This window comes from Oryza brachyantha, chromosome 10, assembly GCF_000231095.2.
Source record: "Oryza brachyantha chromosome 10, ObraRS2, whole genome shotgun sequence".
Lineage (NCBI taxonomy): Eukaryota > Viridiplantae > Streptophyta > Magnoliopsida > Poales > Poaceae > Oryza > Oryza brachyantha.
This window is the reverse complement of record NC_023172.2, coordinates 14,938,153-14,958,968: the sequence shown is the minus strand read 5'-3', so window position 1 is coordinate 14,958,968 and position 20,816 is coordinate 14,938,153. Positions and strand designations below refer to the sequence as shown.

The 20,816-nt window shown below is 41.1% G+C and overlaps 2 protein-coding genes across 4 annotated transcripts; one reads left to right on the top strand and one right to left on the bottom strand.

Annotated features, from left to right (window-relative positions):
• Positions 1–3,701, top strand: LOC102702319 (rop guanine nucleotide exchange factor 3-like). The gene is made up of 8 exons (XM_040528312.1): positions 1–104; positions 602–921; positions 1,019–1,135; positions 1,240–1,394; positions 1,477–1,551; positions 1,683–1,985; positions 2,079–2,423; positions 3,321–3,701. Exons 2-8 carry the CDS (start codon positions 621–623, stop codon positions 3,435–3,437), a joined length of 1,413 nt encoding a protein of 470 aa, XP_040384246.1. The 5' UTR covers positions 1–104; positions 602–620; the 3' UTR covers positions 3,438–3,701.
• Positions 3,702–4,335: 634 nt separating this feature from the next.
• Positions 4,336–17,647, bottom strand: LOC102712477 (mediator of RNA polymerase II transcription subunit 12-like). 3 transcript variants are annotated; one of them, XM_040528112.1, is made up of 14 exons: positions 17,628–17,647; positions 17,242–17,453; positions 15,346–15,405; positions 15,054–15,159; positions 14,801–14,872; positions 14,212–14,265; positions 13,843–13,950; positions 13,194–13,343; positions 12,736–13,080; positions 10,271–12,579; positions 9,156–9,229; positions 6,695–8,972; positions 5,256–5,523; positions 4,336–5,142 (listed from the first exon to the last, which is right to left on the bottom strand). In XM_040528112.1, exons 2-14 carry the CDS (start codon positions 17,379–17,381, stop codon positions 4,708–4,710), a joined length of 6,399 nt encoding a protein of 2,132 aa, XP_040384046.1. In that variant the 5' UTR covers positions 17,382–17,453; positions 17,628–17,647; the 3' UTR covers positions 4,336–4,707. The 3 variants fall into 3 exon arrangements, with proteins under 3 accessions (XP_040384046.1, XP_015697431.1, XP_015697432.1); XM_015841945.2 differs by having other exon boundaries at positions 6,695–9,229; XM_015841946.2 differs by lacking the exons at positions 4,336–5,142; positions 5,256–5,523 and adding an exon at positions 5,946–6,265 and having other exon boundaries at positions 6,695–9,229.
• Between the last annotated feature and the right edge of the window lie 3,169 nt (positions 17,648–20,816).

Genomic DNA, 20,816 nt, shown 5'->3' with positions numbered 1-20,816 from the left:
TTTCCATCCCAGCCCAATGTTCAGGGAAACATGAGCTTCTAATTCATGGCAAGAAGATCGTCATTGGATTAGTGTCTTAGGAATCAAATCAACATCACAAAAAGGTAAGAATGGCCAATCAATCCTTTTCTTTCCCAACTTTGAGCTGTTCATCTTTCCATCTTCCTTTGCAGCAGTCAAGAATGCAAAAGCAGTGCCTGTTTTCTTTCAATGCTTTCTTGCATCTTGGAGATGACGACGGCATGCATGCATGTAAAGAAGTTTCAAAAGCAAAAGCTTCTGAATCTTTAGAGCTTACTGGTCCTCTCCATTCCATTTGCTCTCTGCATCTTTATCTGCATGGGATGAATTAGTTATGACTTGGTGTCAAGTAATCTCACTATCATCTAGAAAGCAGCGAACTTTGTTGCTAAACAAACAAGAGCATTTTGCCAGATTTTCTCGCCGTTGTCGTACACAGGCACACAAACATTTGACAAAAAATGTGTTTTTAAATTAATCTACAGTTCAAATTTAAACCTGGGAGGTTCTCTCATTTCGATGGATTTGTCGTGTCCACTGCATGAACTCTTTATAAAGCTCTCTCCTTTTTTCGGTGCAGCGTTGAGAGGAGCGAGGAGATGAGCATGGAGAGTAGCTCGTCGGTGTCGGTGTCCGACGAGGGCTCGGAGGCGAACGGCGGCGGGTGCTGCTCGTCGTCAACGACGCCGAGCACGGACGCGGCGACGAACCTGAGCCGGACCTTCTCCGACGTGTCGTCCTTCTCGGAGGAGCAGAGCAGCAGCGTTGACCACAGCGGGCCTTTCGAGCCGTCCGCCGTGTCGAAGCTGATGACCGGCCGCCGCTCGCCGGCCTCCGCGCTCGGCCGCCTCAGCATGAAGCCCCGCGCCGACGTGCTCGACCGGCGATCCACCGACGACGGTATGTCAGCCAGCCGCCGGCTCACCCGGTCACCCCCACGGAGCAGCGCCAACCTGTTCTTGTTCTTGACGCGTTCATGTCGGAATGCATTGCGCAGAGCTCGAGCTGGTGAAGGAGAGGTTCTCGAAGCTTCTGCTCGGCGAGGACATGTCCGGCAGCGGCAAGGGCGTCTGCACCGCCGTCGCCATCTCCAACGCCATCACCAACCTCTACGGTACAGCACCACACCTAAGCTGCTGCTTCTTCTCCCCTGATCTCCATTCGCAGCAGCGTCACTTACGAGCTAACGCGTCGCCGTCGCCGTCGCCGTGGCTGCAGCGACGGTGTTCGGGAACTGCCACAAGCTGGAGCCGTTGCCGGCGGGGAAGAAGACGATGTGGAGGAGGGAGATGGACTGCCTCCTGTCTGTCTGCGACTACATCGTCGAGTTCTACCCTTCCACGCAGACTCTCCCCGACGGAACCAAAGTCGAGGTATCCATCCATCCACCCATCCATGGACGATTCGATGGAAGAAACAACGATCGCCATGGCTGATTGGTTGCTCATCTTGCAGGTCATGTCGACCAGGCCAAGATCGGACATTTACATCAACCTCCCTGCTCTGGAGAAGCTCGATGCCATGCTCATTGTAAGATCCCAACAAATTTGGAGCTTTTCCCTCGTAAAAATATGGTGAATTTGAGAAAATTTGGGCTTCGTGTGCACCACAAGGATGAACTGAATCTGAATGCGTGGGTGTGTGTGTGGGTTTTTGTGCAGGAGATACTGGATAGCTTCCAGAAGGCGGAGTTCTGGTACGCCGACGCCGGGACGAGGTCGTTCGGGTCGGTGACCTCGTCGTCGACGTCGTCGTCGTTCCGGCGGTCGACGCACCGGAACGAGGAGAAGTGGTGGCTGCCGGTGCCGTGCGTCCCCGACGCCGGCATCTCCGGCAAGGCACGCAAGGACCTGCAGCAGAAGCGGGAATGCGCCGGCCAGATCCACAAGGCGGCCGTCGCCATCAACACCGGCGTCCTCGGCGACATGGAGGTCCCGGACTCCTTCATGGCCGTCCTCCCAAAGGTAACGGCACAGCACACACTCCAATGGAACAGTAGCATCGGCGTCGTCGTCTTCGTCTTCTTCCTTCTCATGGTGTAGCCATTGGAATGGCAGAGCGGGAAGGCGAGCGTCGGCGACTCGGTGTACAGGGCGATGCTGGGGGCGGAGAAGTTCTCGCCGGACTACCTGCTGGACTGCCTGGACATGTCGTCGGAGCACGAGGCGCTGGCGATGGCGGACAGGGTGGAGGCGGCCATGTACGTGTGGCGGCGCAAGGCGAGCGCCAGCCACGGCAGGTCGCGGTGGAGCGCCGTCAAGGAGCTCGTCGGCGACGAGGAGAACGGCGACAAGAACGTGATGCTGGCAGGCAGGGCCGAGAGCCTCCTGCTCTGCCTCAAGCACAGGTTCCCCGGCTTGTCTCAGACCACCCTGGACACCAGCAAGATCCAGTTCAACAAGGTAACAACTAGTCAAAGCATACAGATGCAACAACATTATCATGCAACATTAGCATTCAACTTATCACAGTACGAAAATGCAAGAACATTCATTGGCATTAATCACAGTATGAAAATGCAAGAACATTCATTGGCATTGGATTAATCAGAGTATGCAAATGCAAGAACACCATCGTCATTGAATTAATCAGAGTATGCAAATGCAATAACAAACTTGGCATCCATCCATCTATCTATTATATTATATTATAAAGATAGCTCAAAAAGAAACTACCATGTTGGCTGGAGAGACCACAAATTACCGCATTAATCTAAGAAAAATAGTATTAAACATTAGAACATGGTGGGTCTAGATTATAATGGTATAAGTTGATTGATAGAGTTGTATACAAAATACAATTATATTCATAGAAATAGAATCTAAGAGTTATATATGAAATCCAAACCTTATTTATATACAAGAATTTACATATAAGAATTATATGAAATCCAAACCTATATAATAGAATCTATGAGCTGTATACAAAATCCTAACCTTGTAGAAATAGAAGCTAAAAGTTATATATGAAATCTAAATATACTTTTACATCTTTATATCTATGGAAATAAAATTTTATAATTGTATATTAAATCTGAACGAATTATTTAGCTTCGTGCAAAACTGCTCAGGACAATCCCCTAGGTCAATTAATCAGAGCATGCAAATGCGACATCATTGCTATTTCAACTAATCAAAGCACAGATGCAAGAACACGGCACTCAGCTCATCAAGGCATACAAATGCAAAAAACAAAACAAAAACATTTGGCTATCTATATCTTTTTTTAGAAAAAATATCCTTCAATTTTCAATATGCTATTGAATCCTGAATAAATGAGTTTGGCAAATTTTCATGTAGGATATTGGCCAGGCAATCCTGGAGAGCTACTCAAGGGTGCTAGAGAGCTTGGCTTTTAACATTGTGTCATGGATCGATGATGTCCTTTTTGCTGACAAGACGGCCAGGAAACAGTGAGCTGCAGCCAGAGCATCTGGATTGAAGCTTCCCAACAAGAGTTCTAGATGGTTCTTTTAGTGCAGTTTCCAGGGAAAAAAAAAGTTAGAAACATTAGGTAGGGTGATTTTGCTGACCTAGAGAGGGAACTGTAAGCTTTAGCTTGCAATAATTCCTAGCATGTTTCTGTCTGACCAGCAGTGCGTGTATGTATGAAGTAAAATCTGTTTTCTATTCCATTTTGTTCCCTAACCCTTTTGCTCTCTTCCTTATCAAAGCATAGTGGTACAACTATACAAGCTTGTTTTAGATATTAGAAGCAACTGACTGACTGAACCGGTGCGGAAATTTCTGGCACATAAAATACCAATTTAAATCTAGAAAGCATCCAAATTAACAGAACATGAGCAAAACTGAAAATTAATTACCATTCGTGGGGATAACAACGCACAAATTTGATGGGTCAAATGCTTTGCACAGTTGTTGAGCACAATGCAAATAATGCCAGTAGCTGATTATCTACAAGGTAACAAATACCTGATTTCTAGGACCTTTTCCGCTCTTTAGTCTTATTAGTAAGCCATCAGCCAATCCTGCATATGCCAAAAACAAAAGGAAACAGATATCTTCTGTACTAGCAGTTACATGGTAACTCTCCTACATCACGAGCATGGATTTAAACAAAAAAAATTCTCAGCACTGAAGCACCGACACAATATGATTTACAAGAAACACGTATGGAACAAAATTTCTGAAGAACAAACAAAAAGTTATCGACAACAGAAAATTGCAGATAAATTCATTGAGCAGAGCAGCCAATGGGGCAAATTTACCTGAGTTCTCTTGTTTCTGTCCTACACCTAGCAAAAATGTACTCCTAGTTCTACTTTAACCAACAACTAAAAAAGAGAAAGATCCATGAATACATGAAAAAAAGAGGCCACCCTGAGTCATATTGGCATTGAATTATGGGAGACCCAAATCTAACCAGTGTACACACCCCAAGGAGAACTACTAATTACATTATCTATGTTATAAAGCTAATTTTGAGCTACTTTGCAATGCAGCCTACTAAGTGCAACCCTTATGAACAAAGAAGATAATTCCAATAAATTACATCTAGAAAACTATCCCTCCAGGGTTAAATTGAATCCATTTTGATTGGGACATGGTATAGCAACCTTCCACACCATGTTTTTAAAGTACAGAAGAATGCTCGATGCATTGCACATATGTATTTACAACCTAAGGGTTTGTAACAAAATTATGAGTGAGGCGATAAATGTGCAGGTTAGCTGTCTTCGTCTAGAGAGCCAATGTAAGTCAGGTCGGTCCTCCTCACCCTTACAGAACCCTTGAGCCAGCTGCAAGCTTTCAGATTAGTATGGTCACCGGTAACACCATTTGTAGAATTGCTGCCACTATTGGCATTTGGACAGTTTGTACCATCTTCCAGCAAGGTCCAAGGATCTATCTCCATGTTAGGATCCTGTGAAGGCAACTCTACCTTGCATCTGCTTGAGAGATTGGTAGGAATCCAGCTTAGGGGAAATTGCTGGTGAGGCTCTGCAGTAGATGTACTGCAGTGGAATGGTAATAGTGCAGCAGAGGAGAGTAAAGGAGGAGAACAAGTTATGGAGGAGAGGCGGGAACTAGGTAGAATCGGCATAGCCACTTGAATCCGCCGCCTGATTGTTGCTGGCAATTCCATGCAATCTAATGCACACTGCAATAGAGCATGTGATGCAAAGAAGCCGTCAGGCCAAATAAAGAGAAGTCACATGTTTGAATAATTGCAGAAAGCAAAAGAGGGCAATAATATGCAGAAACTAAACATACCTGCAAGCTCTTAACAACCTCTTTATCAATTTCAGAAAGATCACGTGAGAATTTAACAGCTGGCTTGGAGCCTGGCTTGGTCTTCAGCCAACTTGGTCGGCTACTGCCAAGCAAAGCATGCAGGACACATAAAAGCCTATCGAATAGGCTTTCACTTGGACAATCAAAGAGGACATCCAGGTAAGGTTCAAGTGAATCTGCATCTTCATAGACCACACGTGTTCCAACCAAGCTTAATATGGAGGAAGCTAGCGTTTGCCTCATGTTACTAGAAAATATCCAAAGCCAGAATGTAAGAATATGGATAAATATTACAAAGGTGTAAATTGAGACTTTGTGAACTTAACAGGTCCCACAACTAACGAATAAAGTAAAAGTATCATAAGGAAATATCTAGATAATCACTCACTATATTCTAAAATATAGACATTTCTAGGTTGTTCAGGGATAAAGGTTAAGAAGAAAAAACTAGGGTGCACTTCAATATGAGGAATGGATGGGATTGAGAGGGTAGGTGTGGATAAAATAAGAATCTTGAATGAAAAGTGATTTATGGAACAAATAGTGCTATGAATATTGACAGAAATGCTTATATTGTGAGGAAAAGATTCAAATCCTAGAAATGCTTACATTTTGGAATAGAGGTACTACCTCCATCCCAAAATAAATTCATCTTTAGCCATTCTATTTTGGTAAATGTGGGATGAGTGAAAAATAAAATTATTTTGGGACAGAGGGAATAGTATTTAGCATGTTTAAACCCATAGTTATCACATTTCTCCAGCCATTCATGGCAACCTAGTAGCCAGAATCCACTCATCTCACTACTTGAATCAAGCTCAAAATACAAGCGATTCAATTTTCTACCTAAAGTTGATGACACGATCTTTACAGACACTGAAAGGCTTCATTTGCAACAACCCACTGCCCAGTACTAACCATCCTGCTTAAATATTTATTCAGTTCTGTTGGTTGAATTCCAGATGCCACTCGCTGAGATCCAGTGATAACTGAAAAACGATAGTCTATTTTTATAAAGGTGCTTATCCCAAGTACCAGCAAACAGAACAAAATAAATAGCTGTACTATTTATTTAGAGTGAATCATGCAGAAGTTGAACAATACTCTTATCTTAAGTGCGTTTTCATCCTAAAGCAGTAGGAGAAACTCCAGCACAACTCTTTGTTGACAAATGAACCACAAAGTGGTAATATAATTCCAAAATGGATGCCACGTATTGCTAATATATTGGCTAGTAAAGAAAAACCACTAGCATATTTTATTTCCAGCAAATACTCATTCATGGAGCAGCGATAATCAAGCGCACTATATGCAATCATTAACTAGTAGAGACATTAAAATCATTTCTAAATGGAAATATGATTCTGAATATAATATGACAACCAAAGTTGAGTTGTCTTCAAGCTCGCTAATATTACCTGTCTGCGATAATTACTGGAAGTAGCCTAATGATGAATTGCAGGCGCAACCATATTGATGATCGTAAAGCAGATGCAGAAGGAATAGTTGAATCATTAGGTACAGGGCTATGCTTCCCAATATTCGGACTGCTGCTGTAAATTCCTTTGCGGCCATTGGGTTTGCTGAAACCTTCATTTCCTGAATGATTTGAACTAGTCAGTTTAATACCATTCCACACTGCTGCTTTAATATGCTCACTGATCACACCCATATGCTTGATCAAATCACTAGCAAATACAAAGCGGAACTCAGTAGAACTTCTGTCTATGCATGGCAACACTAACTCAGCAAGGGCTTCCTGAGTTAAATATTTTTGAGTAGATCCACGTGCTTCTGGGTTTCTAACCACATTTTGTGAATTACTAGTACTGGACTTTCTAGAATCAATCAAGCCATTAACTTCTCTCTCCTCAACCGAAGCAACTTCTAACTTCCTTTTGGAGCTTTTATTAGCATTGGCATATCTGACTAATTTTGACCATCCCCATGGTTTCCAAAACTGCGTCTTCATTGGAAATCCTTTGCGCTGAGTCAAGTTAACAAGCTGCTGTCTTACAGAGTTGTTTCCCAAAAGAACATCTTGCCCTTGTAAGAACCATTTGATACCCATCACGAATGACTCTTGTAGCTTTCCAAGAAGGTGAATAAGTTCTGAGTATAGAGGGGCAGCATCAGGTCTGACAAGTAACCTAGACAAAATAATTTCAGTAAGCCCCTTTTCCCTTTCAGAGAGGGTAAAATTCTCAGCATTAGGGGATAGAGACCGGAGTGCTTTTACATATGGCATAGTCTTTGGTTTCTCAATAAGAGATTGTTCATCCAAAAGCAGCCTCAACTCAACCCATTGCCAATGGAACTTTGCAGGCTGTAGGACATTCAAAATTTCTAGAAGCCTCTCTGGAAACTTTACATCATTCTTGGTACTAACTTCTTCACAACCAGGCTCTAAAGCATCCGTACCATCATCCCTCATTGTTACCGGTATTTCACAATCAAGAAGAGCATTCAGAAAAAGCCGGGCACGAAGAGGTGAAAGAGCTTTCAAACATTCATCAGGGCTTCGGAGTTCAATGATTGCAGCAAACTCTAAATCGCCAACATCGGCAGCCAGAAGATCATAGAAAAGATGCATATTACGGAAGCAGACATCTCGAAAAGGCTGATGTCTTGTGATATCACTAACTACACCCAATAGAGATTGATAAAGCTGAATGTCTTCATGATTCAATGTATTGGTTTCATATAAATATGGTTGCCAAAGGACCATAGCAAATATTGAATAAGCTGGAGGAAGGACCATACCCAATGGAAGCGTCCGTTGCAGCCTTGAAAAGGCAAGGACATAAGAATCGCCAAGAATCTCTGCAATTACTCCGTTATAAACTGTCTTACAGTTCCCTATTAGAATCTTAAACCAATGCACCAAAACTTCAGTGGAACTGTCCGTTTTGAAATTTCCAATCGAGTGGGTCACACCATTTGAGCTGCCTTTGGAAATTCTTAAGAAGTGCAGAATGTCCAAACCTTCCTTTAATCTTAGGACCACCACCATCCTCTCTAGACTTACAACCCCATGAATGATAGCTCCAACAACTAGCGCAGAAACAGCAGCAGCAACTTTTTCAGTCTTAACATTAAAACCTTTTGTTGGATTGCCTGGAACGTCATTTGCATGATTTCCACATGCATCATGGGTCTCAGAAGACTGTTGACTGTGGTGAGCCTTAGGAGGAGCAAAAGATGCTGCAACAGCTGAAGAAGCTTCAACAGCGAGAGATATTTCAAATATTCTACTAAATCGCTCACCCAAAGTTTCTTTAAGTAAGGAGAGAGAGTTTATGTGGACATCCAAAGTGTGTCGAATCAAGTTTGATGAATTACTTGAGGTAACACCTGGATAGTTACTACCTAAAATATCCAAGTGTTTAGCTATTGCATTTCCAGCATTGCCAACAATTGCAGAAACAGCAGAAACAACTAAAGAATGATCTCCATCTGGATTTGCTCCTCCATTTTGTCTGATACAGTCTGCCAACCCTAAAACAACACCATGAGCAGTTTGATAGCTATCTTCCTTTTTAGAATAAGATGGGCTCTTTTGTGCTGTAGTATTCTTTTCCTTCAGGTTGCATAAAACTTCCTCAGTTTGCCGTTGCACTATCTCTTTCATACTCGGAAGTACTCCTGCATTTATATTCAGCTTTTGATGGACATGCATGTCGAGTTCTTCACTTGCTGAAATTCCAGAAATAATTGAATCACCAGTGATTGATCTTCCACTATCCAGTTCAGCAAGCAATCTTTTATCAGATATGGACCTAAAATTATTTTCACACCTAGCGACAGTAGGCGCATCTCTGTATTTTTTAAAGAAATATCGAGCATAAGCAAAAGTTACTGAAGTAGGCTGCCTTGTACCTGACTTATGAACATCCATTGAAACACTCAAAACCTCAGGCAACAGACCCGTTGCAAGAAGAATATTCTCATATCTGCAATATCCAAAAGATGAAGAAAATAGTAATGTGAGCAATACTACAAGATTGATTTTTAGAAACAATAAAATCATAAGTACAAATATAACAAAACTCTTCAGCAACATTTACTTTACATCTGCAATTGTCGCCACTGCATTGTGTTTTCACACTTTTCACTTCTCACATAAAAAATATATGCACTGACTAGTACACAGGTCATCAGTAGAACTCACAAGATCATAATTCATGAAGTGATGAACTACTACAGGAAGATGAACCAAGAGTGTTTTCCAACAAAGCATTCATTTACACAAACAGTCCAGATATCATTGCTTGAAAATCAGATGCATTGCTTTCTTCAAACAAAGTTGGTGATTAAACGCATGATGGTGTGCTTCTGTACAAACAACAACATATGATAACTTGAGACAACTCGAAAGCAATGATTCATGATCTCTACTATATAAAAGAACCTAGCGGTAGTGGTGGTTAATCTTCAATCCATTAGAGATGGTGGGATCCTCTAAGGATGAATAAATATATCTTTTGTGCATGTGGCTTGTCTTTTTTGGTTGGATGTTTGCTTGCTAATTCTATATTTTTTCCAAGTATAATTTTTAATTTAAGAACTTACAATATATTTTTGAAATATGTTGCAATGCATGGGTATTTTATCAATATCATATAAGGCTCAAATCCAGGTCAGCTTATAAGAACGGAATCATAGAGCACAGAACCATAGAAGTCATAAATAGTAGTGGGCCTAGTGGCAGAACAGAGAAAACCCAATAGAACCACGGATGTCATAAATAACCTGCGCATAACTTTTTGTGCAAAGATAGATGCAAAAGTACAAAACCACTAAGCAGACAACATGATAACATTTCGATTGGTGTTTTCACATGCTTTTTCTGTGCACTTTTTTATCAACTGCAAATTCATGCAAAAGAATAATTGAAAGAAATTTCTTAGTTACATCATGAGTGAATTTAAAGGACAAAAATCAACAGGAGTACTTTATAAGAAAACAATAGGGAAAAAACACTAACAGCTTACCTGAGCAAGGATGAGAACAGAAAAGCTTCGGGTAAATGGAAAAGTTGGTTTTCTTTATGTTTTGGTTGCATAACACCTCTTCCAGCTTGACCAGATGTACTCCTTTCAGGGTGGACCTTTGATAGAAGCCATATAAGCAACCTTACAGAGGAGAGGAAATCACAACATGTGTCCATTATGTACAGAACTGACAGAAGATCATCTTCCCCAAATCTCCATCTGGATGCAATTTTACCACTATGCTGCACAGTGAAGGCACTTATGGAGTTATTAGGCTTAGAAAGTTTCGTTTCATCTCCTTCAATGAGTTCTTTTATGGACTTCAACAGCCAAATTGAAATGGATCTTCTTTCAAGCAATCTAAGTCTCTTAAGTGATTTCCCAACTTCAGCTAGAGTCAACATACTCATCTGATCAACATCTTTGAGAATGTCAGAATCAGTGCCAGGTTTATGGTGGGGACAACTCAGCTTGTTATCACACATGTGACTAGTAGATGCCCCCTGGCTAGCATCGATTCTAGCAGCTGCAAGTTGTGCTAAATTTTGTGTATTCTGCACTACTGTTGCCTTAACTCCATTTGTTTGCTTAACTGACTGCTGTATTGTTTCAACAGTAAATAAGTCGTTCTTATGCTCTTTCTTTACCCACCAAAATTCTTCTTCATCTGATTGAACCAATGGGAACCCTTGGAAAGGGAACATGTTCTTATCCAACTTTTGTCTCTTTGTCCTAGTACTATCCTTACAGCCAGTTTTTGCATATGAACTATCATCTTCTGAGTCAATCAAGCCTGTCTGTCCTTTCTGGTTTCTTTTGACTTCTTCCCTTCCTGATTCAATCAGGAGAGTAGAGTACCCCAAATTCAACAGACCTGATATCATAAGTTTTGCCTCTTCTACTTGATCTATCACTCTGCCATGATTATCATCACTTGAATCCATTTGAAGATCAGTCTGTTTGTGAAGGCATGAGCTCAAAGGGACCCTGCGTTCAACATTTACATCCAGACCACTTGAAAGCTCAGAAAGCACAAGTCGACGCTCACTAGAATATGCTGACACGATTTCATACAGGACTTGATCTTCAGCAATCCTAGCATCCTCAAGGATATCAAATAAGCAAAACCCTGGTAGGTGCTTCAAAATTTTGTAATGCCTCGTTTTCCTTTCCAGACCAAACAAGGTATCATTCCAATTGGTGATTCCACTAACAATTAATTGTCTCACGTATGTCTGAGGATAAAATATACCATTGCGAATAAGTTCCATCATGAAAACATCCACACTTTTGAATTCAGAAGCATCACTAATCTCATGTTGATCCAACCAGCATACAATAATGTCATGCAGTGGACCAGGACTGCTGAAGATATCCTTTTTGTTATTCTCATCAATGCTATTTGTATTGTCTCTAAATCCAGAAGCATTCTGCATTGCTGTCACCTTCATAGAAGAATGATTCTGAGTACTACTTTTAAGGTGATTGTTCATTGCAAGCTGACTGCTGCTCTTAGAAGAAGATAAATTACTTATCTCATCCATTTTATTCTTCAATAGAGAGATTGCCATATATACTTGAGAGAAATCTTTGCTTCCTGAAAATTTAACATTTTGGCATTGTGATGTACGGCAATCACGAAAATTACATGTTGCCCACTCACAAATGAAAAACACAGAGCAGACAAGGGATAACTCTACAGCTCCCATCCACATCAGAGAAGACAGCAAGCAAGGGCTGACTTCTTTAATCCATGTTTCTTCCATCAGGGTATCAGATAGACAATTGAACACTGATGTATATGCTGCTCTCAAGTTTCCAGTTACAAGTGCTTTGTCCAAAGCTTGCACTATGTTAGCTGACCCACGAACTTGAAGATTAGGATTGGCAACTGAAGAAAGATCAGATGCACGTCTTTGAACTGAACAAATGGCATAACCACAAGAGAAGTGTGGAGATGCATTCTGTCTCCTAGAGCTAACAATCCTACCACCACCTGTTATTTTCAGAAGAGCGCCTTTACTGTATACATCAGGGGCCACAATTGATGGAAGTGGAAAGCAATCCAAAGAAACAAATGCATCGGGAACAGCAAGTATCAAGTGCTGCAGTAAGTCAACAAGAGCAGGGGTAATAAATGAACGTTTGGGGTTATTCTTAACACTTAAACTGCCAGGAGAAGCATCACTGATACGTTGAATCAGTATTTCCACCAATATGTGGATATGTGTCTGTGATAGGGTTATCGTGTCAACCAAAGCAAGTACAATAGGCAAGAGAAATTCTAAAACCTTAGCTGAGTCTCTCTCCTGAAAGAAAGTAGGTTAGAAAAAAAATGGTATTAGGAGACCAAAATAACATTTAAGACACATCATTACGCATGAAAACTACTACTCCCTCCAGGTGCAAATGTTTTCCAACGTCAAACAAAAAAAGATGGGAGGGAGTGTATCAATGAAGTGTACCTGGAGCTGATTAAATACCCATTCGATGAGTAACGACGGAACAAGCAATTGCTCCATGAGATGCCATTGGATAATACGGACCATATACGACCATTTAAAGTAAAGCGATGGCTCCTGAAAATCTGCACCAGCAGGTGATACCCCAGTTTTTAATTTAGTTAGGTTGTCTCCAGCAATAAGGTAAGGCAATGACTGTTCTTGAGAAGATGGAGGTGCAGAAAAGCCATTTTTAGAACATAATTCATCCAAGAGCTGTTGCGAGTATTCAACAACATCCTTTGTCCAGTGATGAGCTCGCAAATTGTCAGGACCAACAGATGAAATATCGTCGGATGGCAGTTGGACCTGCAACAAAAGAGGCATCACCAAGAGAACATCATAGAATTTTCTAAAAAAAGCATGAAATAACAGAACTAGATTCTAGTGAGCAGTGACAGTTTGGCACAGGAATAGAGGACCTGATTAAGGTAAGTAACTTTCACAAGCCATGATGCTCTTAACAGTGGGACATTATATCGGATAAGATAATTAAAGAGCGACTTCCTTCGAAAACCACGAGGAATGTGTTCTGCTAAAGACAACAGACGCCTGTTTGGTTGTGAAAGGGCCTGCAAAGGAAAACATTACACAGATGTTTCAAGTCAGTTGGGAGATTAAGGTTGCACCGTGACTCCTCGATTCCTCGTGGATCAGTTAGATCAAAAGGAAAAGACCCTAGAGAAAATCAAGCTATCATTATATTGGCACTCTTTGGCAAACAGTCTTCAATTCTACATGAAACATTAAGTGAAATGGAAGGCACCATGCACCCTTTTATACATAGCGAGCCAAGTTTGAAATGCATCAGTTTGATACGGTATAAAATGTTTCAAGCGCACATAGTATACAGAAAGATAGCTGATAATGACAATTACATTTATCCCAAATCTAGATTTAAATGAGGACAATCATCAACTGAGGTGTTCTTAAGATGAAGGGTTATTTGGATGGCAGACTCACCGCACCTACTTGTGGAAAACTTGCCTAACTTTGTTCAATTAAGTGCAAAAATAGAATGAAATATTATGTTATGGGAGAAGATGGCAATGACAGGCTAATCTGATTGACCTCAATCCATTTTCTGCGTGTGTCTTCATTGCTATGCATTTGCTCTGGATACATCCCAGGTTTTGTCAGCAATGAACCAGAAAGAGGGACCCCATAAACTTGGCCAGCCTGGTAGGAAAGAAAGAGCATTTGGAATAAGACCATACTAACTTGGAAAGTTCAAAGTTTTGCAGGCACAATGGTAGTAACTAACTGCTAGCCATCTAGAATTAGGTGGTAAAATCTAATTAATGCAGTTAAGTCTCCAATTGAAAAAATATCCCAAGACAAGCCTTTTGAAGTTGTGAAATGGTTTTTAAAAAAAATCCTTATTTGCAGCAGGGATTCTAAACATGGTAACTACAACAATTCAAGATATTAAGAAAATACCTTCCTCTTTTGTGCACGAGATTCATTGATCGCTCTAAACCGCTTCTTTAGTGCCTTGATAAATAAAAATAAAATTGTTAGTCAAAATAGAAGTTCTCTGACAAGACATATCAGTTAGAAAGGAAAACACAACAATTGGGTGGGTCAAAGGGTGAAGAAAAATAGTAGATACAGTCCCTTCAACCATTCATTTCAATGGTATAAAATTACTGTCCATCAACTAGGGAAAAGAAGCAATTCTTCAGCATCTTCCATATGGATCCACAAATTCACATAAATATTAATCCTAAGTTTCTAACAAACTATGCAGCCAGTAACAATCCAAAGATGGCAATTATCCTTACTTAGCACGAGTAGGGTGTAAAATTTTGGCTGTTAACTCCCTGTGATACATATCTCAGCTTATATACAAAAGATGTGATACACTGACACCCACAATTCTATCCATCTTTGCTCTTGATCTCCAGCAGCATTCAATCATATCACACCTTTCATACCAAACTACTACTCCGTTCTGAGAGGAAGACATATTCTAACAACATAAAATTGCATGAAAAGCTAATCAAGTTGATGTTGGTTGTATTTTTACCTCCTTGCATTTCATAGCAATGTTTTGTTTGCAGAAGTATGGAATGTGACTGAGTACAATCTCTCTCGCTTCCTGTAGAAACACCGAAAGGGATGAATTTTCAGTCAAAACAAAACAAAAAAAAATGTGGTCTTAATGTACACAAAATTATGGGCTCAAGATTTTAATGGCATGAAGCTCATGAAAATGAGACAAACAATACATGAAACAAGATTACTTAGGATTTGCATTTTTTTTGGTTTCTAGAGCACACCTCAATTCCTTCAACTGTATCCTTGTACCCAGATTGCACATATTCTTTGGTTAAGGTCTCTTCTGGACAGTTGGACGTCTGGGGATAGAAGTCAGGTGCACCAAGCCTACATAAATCCTTAGTATAAGGGAAACACTAACTTGTAATTATTTTGGAATACAGATATGTAACTACTATGTGCAAATGGAAAAAAACAGAAGTACGAATGGAAAAGCTAGATATGAGAAATGCTTTCAATAATGTACATAGTCAATAAGACAATAGGAACAAATCAGTTGTTGAATAACCATACTTGGCATTGAGTGGTTCCTTGTCACACTTTAGCTTGTAAGGAGCTACCTGTGGTTGCCGCCTGAAAAATAGAATCATAAGCATATTAGGAGGTTCATATGCTCATCAATCAGCACTAAGTTAATCTGGAAAAAACAGAGGTAGAACCTTGGTCTGAAGAAAATGTAGAGAAGTCCTTAAGAATTAAATGTGGACAGTGCTACTCCTACAACTATTTGCTGATATTTCTTTTTTCCAATCTATACATTTGATAATCCTACTCCTACAAAATAAAAAAGGAAAGAGATAATGTTCTCCACAATTTATTGCTGATATTTTTTTAAGAAAAAATGGTGCAAACAACTATTTGATGGTGTTGGCGATAGCTGTTCCCTAGAATCAATATTCCAGCAATAAGATAACATCCATGTGAGATGTCACAGTACAGCATTGGCGATGGTTACATTCTCAGCTGGTGCAATTGTAGTTTAGTTGCCACTACAGAATAATCTTACTAATCTTCAACTGGAAAATCAGATTAATACAAATTTATCATCCATCCCAATCTAAGTGCATTTGAAGATTGAAGTCCCCATGGAAAAAAATATCATCCTAAACTACCCATCAATTTCTTGGTTCAAGCATATTGGTTGGCAAGTGTAGGAGAAATGTGATGGAGTGATGTAACAGGATCTTGTTTTTGTTATCTTCGATAATGGAACATGGGGAGTTACCCCGCATGGAAAAACAATACCTATTGATAATTAGGTGTAAGCCGATAATTACTCTATGCAAACAGGTTTCTGTATGTTCCATTTGCCAAACCTCTCATGTTAGTAATAAGCCTCCATCAGACAGAATAACAGCTAAAAATTAACAACCATAAAAAGAGTAGTGCACTGTGAGGATTAGAAGAAAAGGTTTTCTCTTTCATTTACAATAACAGAGATACATTTTTAATGACATATCACACCATAAAAGGCAAATTTTATTATATTCGTGTAATTTTGCGTCAAAAAATATCCAACTAATTCAAAGGACAAAACCCATTAGAGTAATCTGTGATTGATTTTGATAGAATTTTTGTTCAGATCACAACCATCTCTAGTGCCATGATTTTTTTAAAAAAAATGGACCCGATCATCTGAACAGTGACTCATCCAGGTTGGACACGAGACAATCAAAGCAAGTAACTGGTTAAAATACAATCTAATGGGCTGGTTCCTGATAAACTGAAGGGATCAGTTGGACAGACTACTTACCAGTTCCCATCAAAGGGTTTACATGCAACATGGGTTTAGAAACTGAGACAATGAGTTTGTATTGACTATTCATTCTTTCCAGAAAAATTGCTACCGTTTGTACCAAACAGCCATCAAGTATTATTTTGCCATTTTTTCATCAAACCAGCAGTTCAACATTTAAACTGACCAAACACTGAATAATCAATAAATTTTACCAGGATGGACACTGGCCCAGGGTTTAAGGCTAGGTTATATGCACACTAACAAGGATCCAAAAGTTTGCTGCTGTTATTTTTAATTCTTTTTTGAGATGTTCCTTTTAACTTCTGTAAGAACAAGGTTTTGTAACAAACTTCATGGCATAGGACCAAAGTATTACTAAGAATATGTTTTATATTAAAGTGATACTAATTCTTTAAAGTTCTTGACATAAGATGGCTTTCTTCAGGTTTTACCATGCACTGATGGTAATGACAATTCATAGTAAGCATTGCTGTGGTCACCTACTGGTTACTAATGTTGCCACATTATTGTTGCATCATCATTTCTTCTACTGTAAGTCTGTAGCAATGAGGTAACTACTATACAGTAGTCACTGTTAGCAGGTATCATAATCTACAACAGCCGTATGCATTCAAAAGAAGACTACTTGAGAGGGAGGAAGCAGCAACCACCTCGAGTTCAGGGGGTAATTGGCACCATGGAACGATGAAGGCTCCGGCCTGCCCTTCTCCCTCCCTCCTGCCACCACCCCCCTGCCTGGCACGCCGCCGCCAAACCCAGCATTGTGGCCAGCGCCCGTGTACCTCTGCATCTTCCCCGGCAATCACCGCAGCACTGTCCCAGCCACGGCGACAGACCTAACGCAGGGCATGCCTGTCCCACACTGAGCCCCCCATTCCATTTGTGAAAAAACAAAACTTATATCAGTACTCCACCAAGCATCAACCCACGAAGAGATTGCGTGGATTCATTGGAGGCGACGAAACCAATCCCTGTGGGATTGATCTCTCTCCCATCAACGCCCGGCTCATGGAGTACTGTGAAGGAAGAGGAATACCAAGGAGAGGAGAGGACGATGACCCTGAATCGGATTCGACCCGAGACGGAGGCCAGCCGCGCCCGCGCCCGCGCCGCCCCTCCGAACCTGTTCGCCGGCAGTGCTCGCGACGACGAGGCCGCACAGGGAGGCGGCGGCTAGGGCGATCGGGCGGGCGGGCGGGCGGGGTCGGGAAGGAGAGAGCGGGCCGTTTCTGGCCGTGCCTCCGGGCGCCAACTCGCCGGCGGCAGCGCGCTCGAGGAGGAGGAGGAGGCGAGGCGTTAGAGGAGGGCGGCCGCGCCTCCGGCACTGCCGATCGGACACACACGCGAGAGAGATGGAAAGAGAGAGTATCGAAGTGGCGAGGAAAAAAAATCCAATCTCTTTGAATTTTTGATTGAATTAAAATTGGCTCATTTGATTTATTTATATTTATCTGATAAAAAAACGCCCCCTTTATACTACAGCTTTGGTTTTTTTTCGGCTGCTTCTCTTTTTATTTGGTTGTATCCCACACTTGAACTAAAAACAAACTAGTGATATAATTAGCGTACAAGTATTGAGAAAACGAGATGCTCTTTACGCAACAAAGATAAATATCTTTAAATTCACGTGGATCTCACTACCACACACAACAAACTAGACGGGTTGGAGCAACTATCTCGCAAATAAATCAAAACCTATTGCAAGTGAATCGATCTGAGTTTGTGTGAATCTTTACGGTATAGGTACCAAACTAGATGTATTTGAGCAACCGAGCAACCAATTTAATAAGAAAATATACGTGAAGCAAAAAGTCTATGATCAGAAGGATAAATCAATACGAGTTTGGATGGATCTATGCGGTATGGGAAATAAACTAAATGGATTAGAACGTTTCAATGAAAAAATAACATGAAAAAAACAAAGTTCGCTAAAAAGGAGAGACTAATTTGGACTTCAATAGATATCCATATTATGCGCATCGAATTAGATGGACTGTAAAAAGAAAAAAACAATGAAGCGATAGCCGGCTACCCGCAAGAGAAACCAATTCGAGTTCATAGAGATATCAGACCCATAGTATTTCAAAACGGTCAGAGAGCATGTGGTTACAAGAAAATTGTACCTTTCGTGTGAGCCACCTTAGTGTGATGAACTTAACGCTGTAGTCAAAGAAGGGGCTGATATGATTAACACGAGAATTTGAGATGAGCATAGAAGAGAAATGGAGCGACAACGAGATGAAAGGAAGAAGGAATCCGAAGCAGTCAGGAGAGGTGTTTTTATGTTCGCTGCTAGCACAAAGTATGCATTGCCGCATGCCCATACATTATACTCTATCGTCATCTGGAGTGCTCACGTGCACCATTCACCCAGTTGGTGACTCATCTTGACACCCTGCCATCACGCCATCCAGGTTGCTCCATCGTCAACGTACTTCATATGTAACATCTGACTCACCTTACAAATTATTTTCTTAGGTGTGATCACGAAGGTCGTAACTTCCACGTGTTACATATGACAATGGAATTGCTTAGTTTTGTTTGATGGGTTACACGTTTGTTCTATGCTTTATATAATATATATATATATATATATATATATATATAAGAATATGTCAATATTGTCAAATTTTGTTTGAAGTGCACCAAGCTGGGCTGAATTAACTCCTATTACCGAGTTTGTAGCTCGTCCTCGGATCTTCTCTTTCTTTTAACTCATGTGAATATGCTAAATAGACATCGGATGATTGTGATATATATAAATGGTAAAATTATTTTTACAGTGCAACTATTGTTATTTATCGCTCAAAGCATTTTTAAAGCTAGTACTCAATCATGAAAACACAACCCTATCCCACCTCATCAGCCTCAGCCACACGTTTCCAAAAAAAGGTCATTGCAATTATACATCGATTTTTTTATTGCCACGAATATATTATATTTAATTATAATATAACTAATATATAATTACAATATAGCTAGCATGCATGCAATTTCAATGTAGTTAGCACTGGTCTGTGTGTTTTTTATTTGCATGAGACTTACATGCTAGTTTTATACCAGTACTAGTTAAATTTATATTTACATGTTTACATACTGGTTTTATTAATTATACTAAAGCTATATTTATGTGATTATAGGGAAAAAAATACGTCAAGTGATACATAGGCCGTCTCATGCACAACTGCGCGAGTCAGCCATGCTTAGGCAAAAAGCATGGGCCGACCGGAAAACCGGCCCAGTATCCCAGTCACGCAAGCCCATAAATATCCGGTCGGGCCCAGTGGTTTAGGCCCATCTTGCAGCAGAAGCCACCGCCGGGCGCCAGCTTGTCCGCCACTTTTTCGTTCTCGCGCGCTCGATGAGCCGAGCCAGCCATGGCGGGATGAAGCAAGAGGATCATCTACGTGTTCGTCCCGTCGCCGTCGCCGTCGCCGACCAGGAGTCCGCTCCAGCTGCAGGCCAGGCCAGTGCGACCGGGTGAGTGGATCGGTCCCCAAATCTCGAATGGATCCGCTCGTTTTCGCAGTTTATTCGGTTGGGGATTTCGAATCGGCGGCGGTATTTGGGGGGCGAGCGGCTGCGGCTGCTGCTGCCCTCGTCCGTGTGGAGACTGAAGAGAGGGGTTGGTGTTTGGAGTGAACGAATTTCCGTTCGTTTGTCGTAAAATTTGTGCTCTGGTAGTCGCAGGCCTCAAATATCTCGGAGAATTACGCACGAGTTGGTCCATTTCGTAGGAATAATTTGGATCGCTTCGTTTTTTTCGGTGGATTGTTGGGATTGGGGGGTGTTGTGGGGGGGGGGGGGGCAGTTTAAATCATGTGGAAGCTATTGTAGAGGAAATTAGGGTTTCAATGCGGCACACATGGGGATCTCATGGTCGATGAAATTTTGAACAGCGAATGAATTCCTTCTGAGTGCTCGAGTCAGTGGGGTGTACTGGTTTTGATCACCGGGACAACATCAGGGCGCGTGGTAGCGTTGCAACATTAGGAGTTGGATCTACGTGCTTTACCGGTGGGCGGCGTTGCCTCTGAATGTTGTCTCGCGATTGATTTAGTAGAGATGTTCATTTCTCATCCTTTCCAAGTTGCACGTATTTTGCTGATTGGATTTGGCACTCTTTCGCCTCTTGTAGGTTTACATCTATTTTGAAACATAATTCAATTAACTGAATGCACGACAAAATTAAACTTACTGAAGTGTTGTTCTGGGAAAAAAAAGC

Coding starts and splice junctions, on each gene's coding strand:
- LOC102702319 (XM_040528312.1), top strand. CDS start 621: ATGAGCATGGAGAGTAGCTCGTCGGTGTCGGTGTCCGACGAGGGCTCG. Junction 1,136..1,239: donor CGCCATCACCAACCTCTACG/GTACAGCACCAC, acceptor CCGTGGCTGCAG/CGACGGTGTTCGGGAACTGC. Junction 1,552..1,682: donor AGCTCGATGCCATGCTCATT/GTAAGATCCCAA, acceptor GTTTTTGTGCAG/GAGATACTGGATAGCTTCCA.
- LOC102712477 (XM_015841945.2), bottom strand. CDS start 17,381: ATGCAGAGGTACACGGGCGCTGGCCACAATGCTGGGTTTGGCGGCGGC. Junction 14,266..14,800: donor TTGCTATGAAATGCAAGGAG/GTAAAAATACAA, acceptor TTATTTATCAAG/GCACTAAAGAAGCGGTTTAG. Junction 5,143..5,255: donor AGGTTGTTAAGAGCTTGCAG/GTATGTTTAGTT, acceptor GCTCTATTGCAG/TGTGCATTAGATTGCATGGA.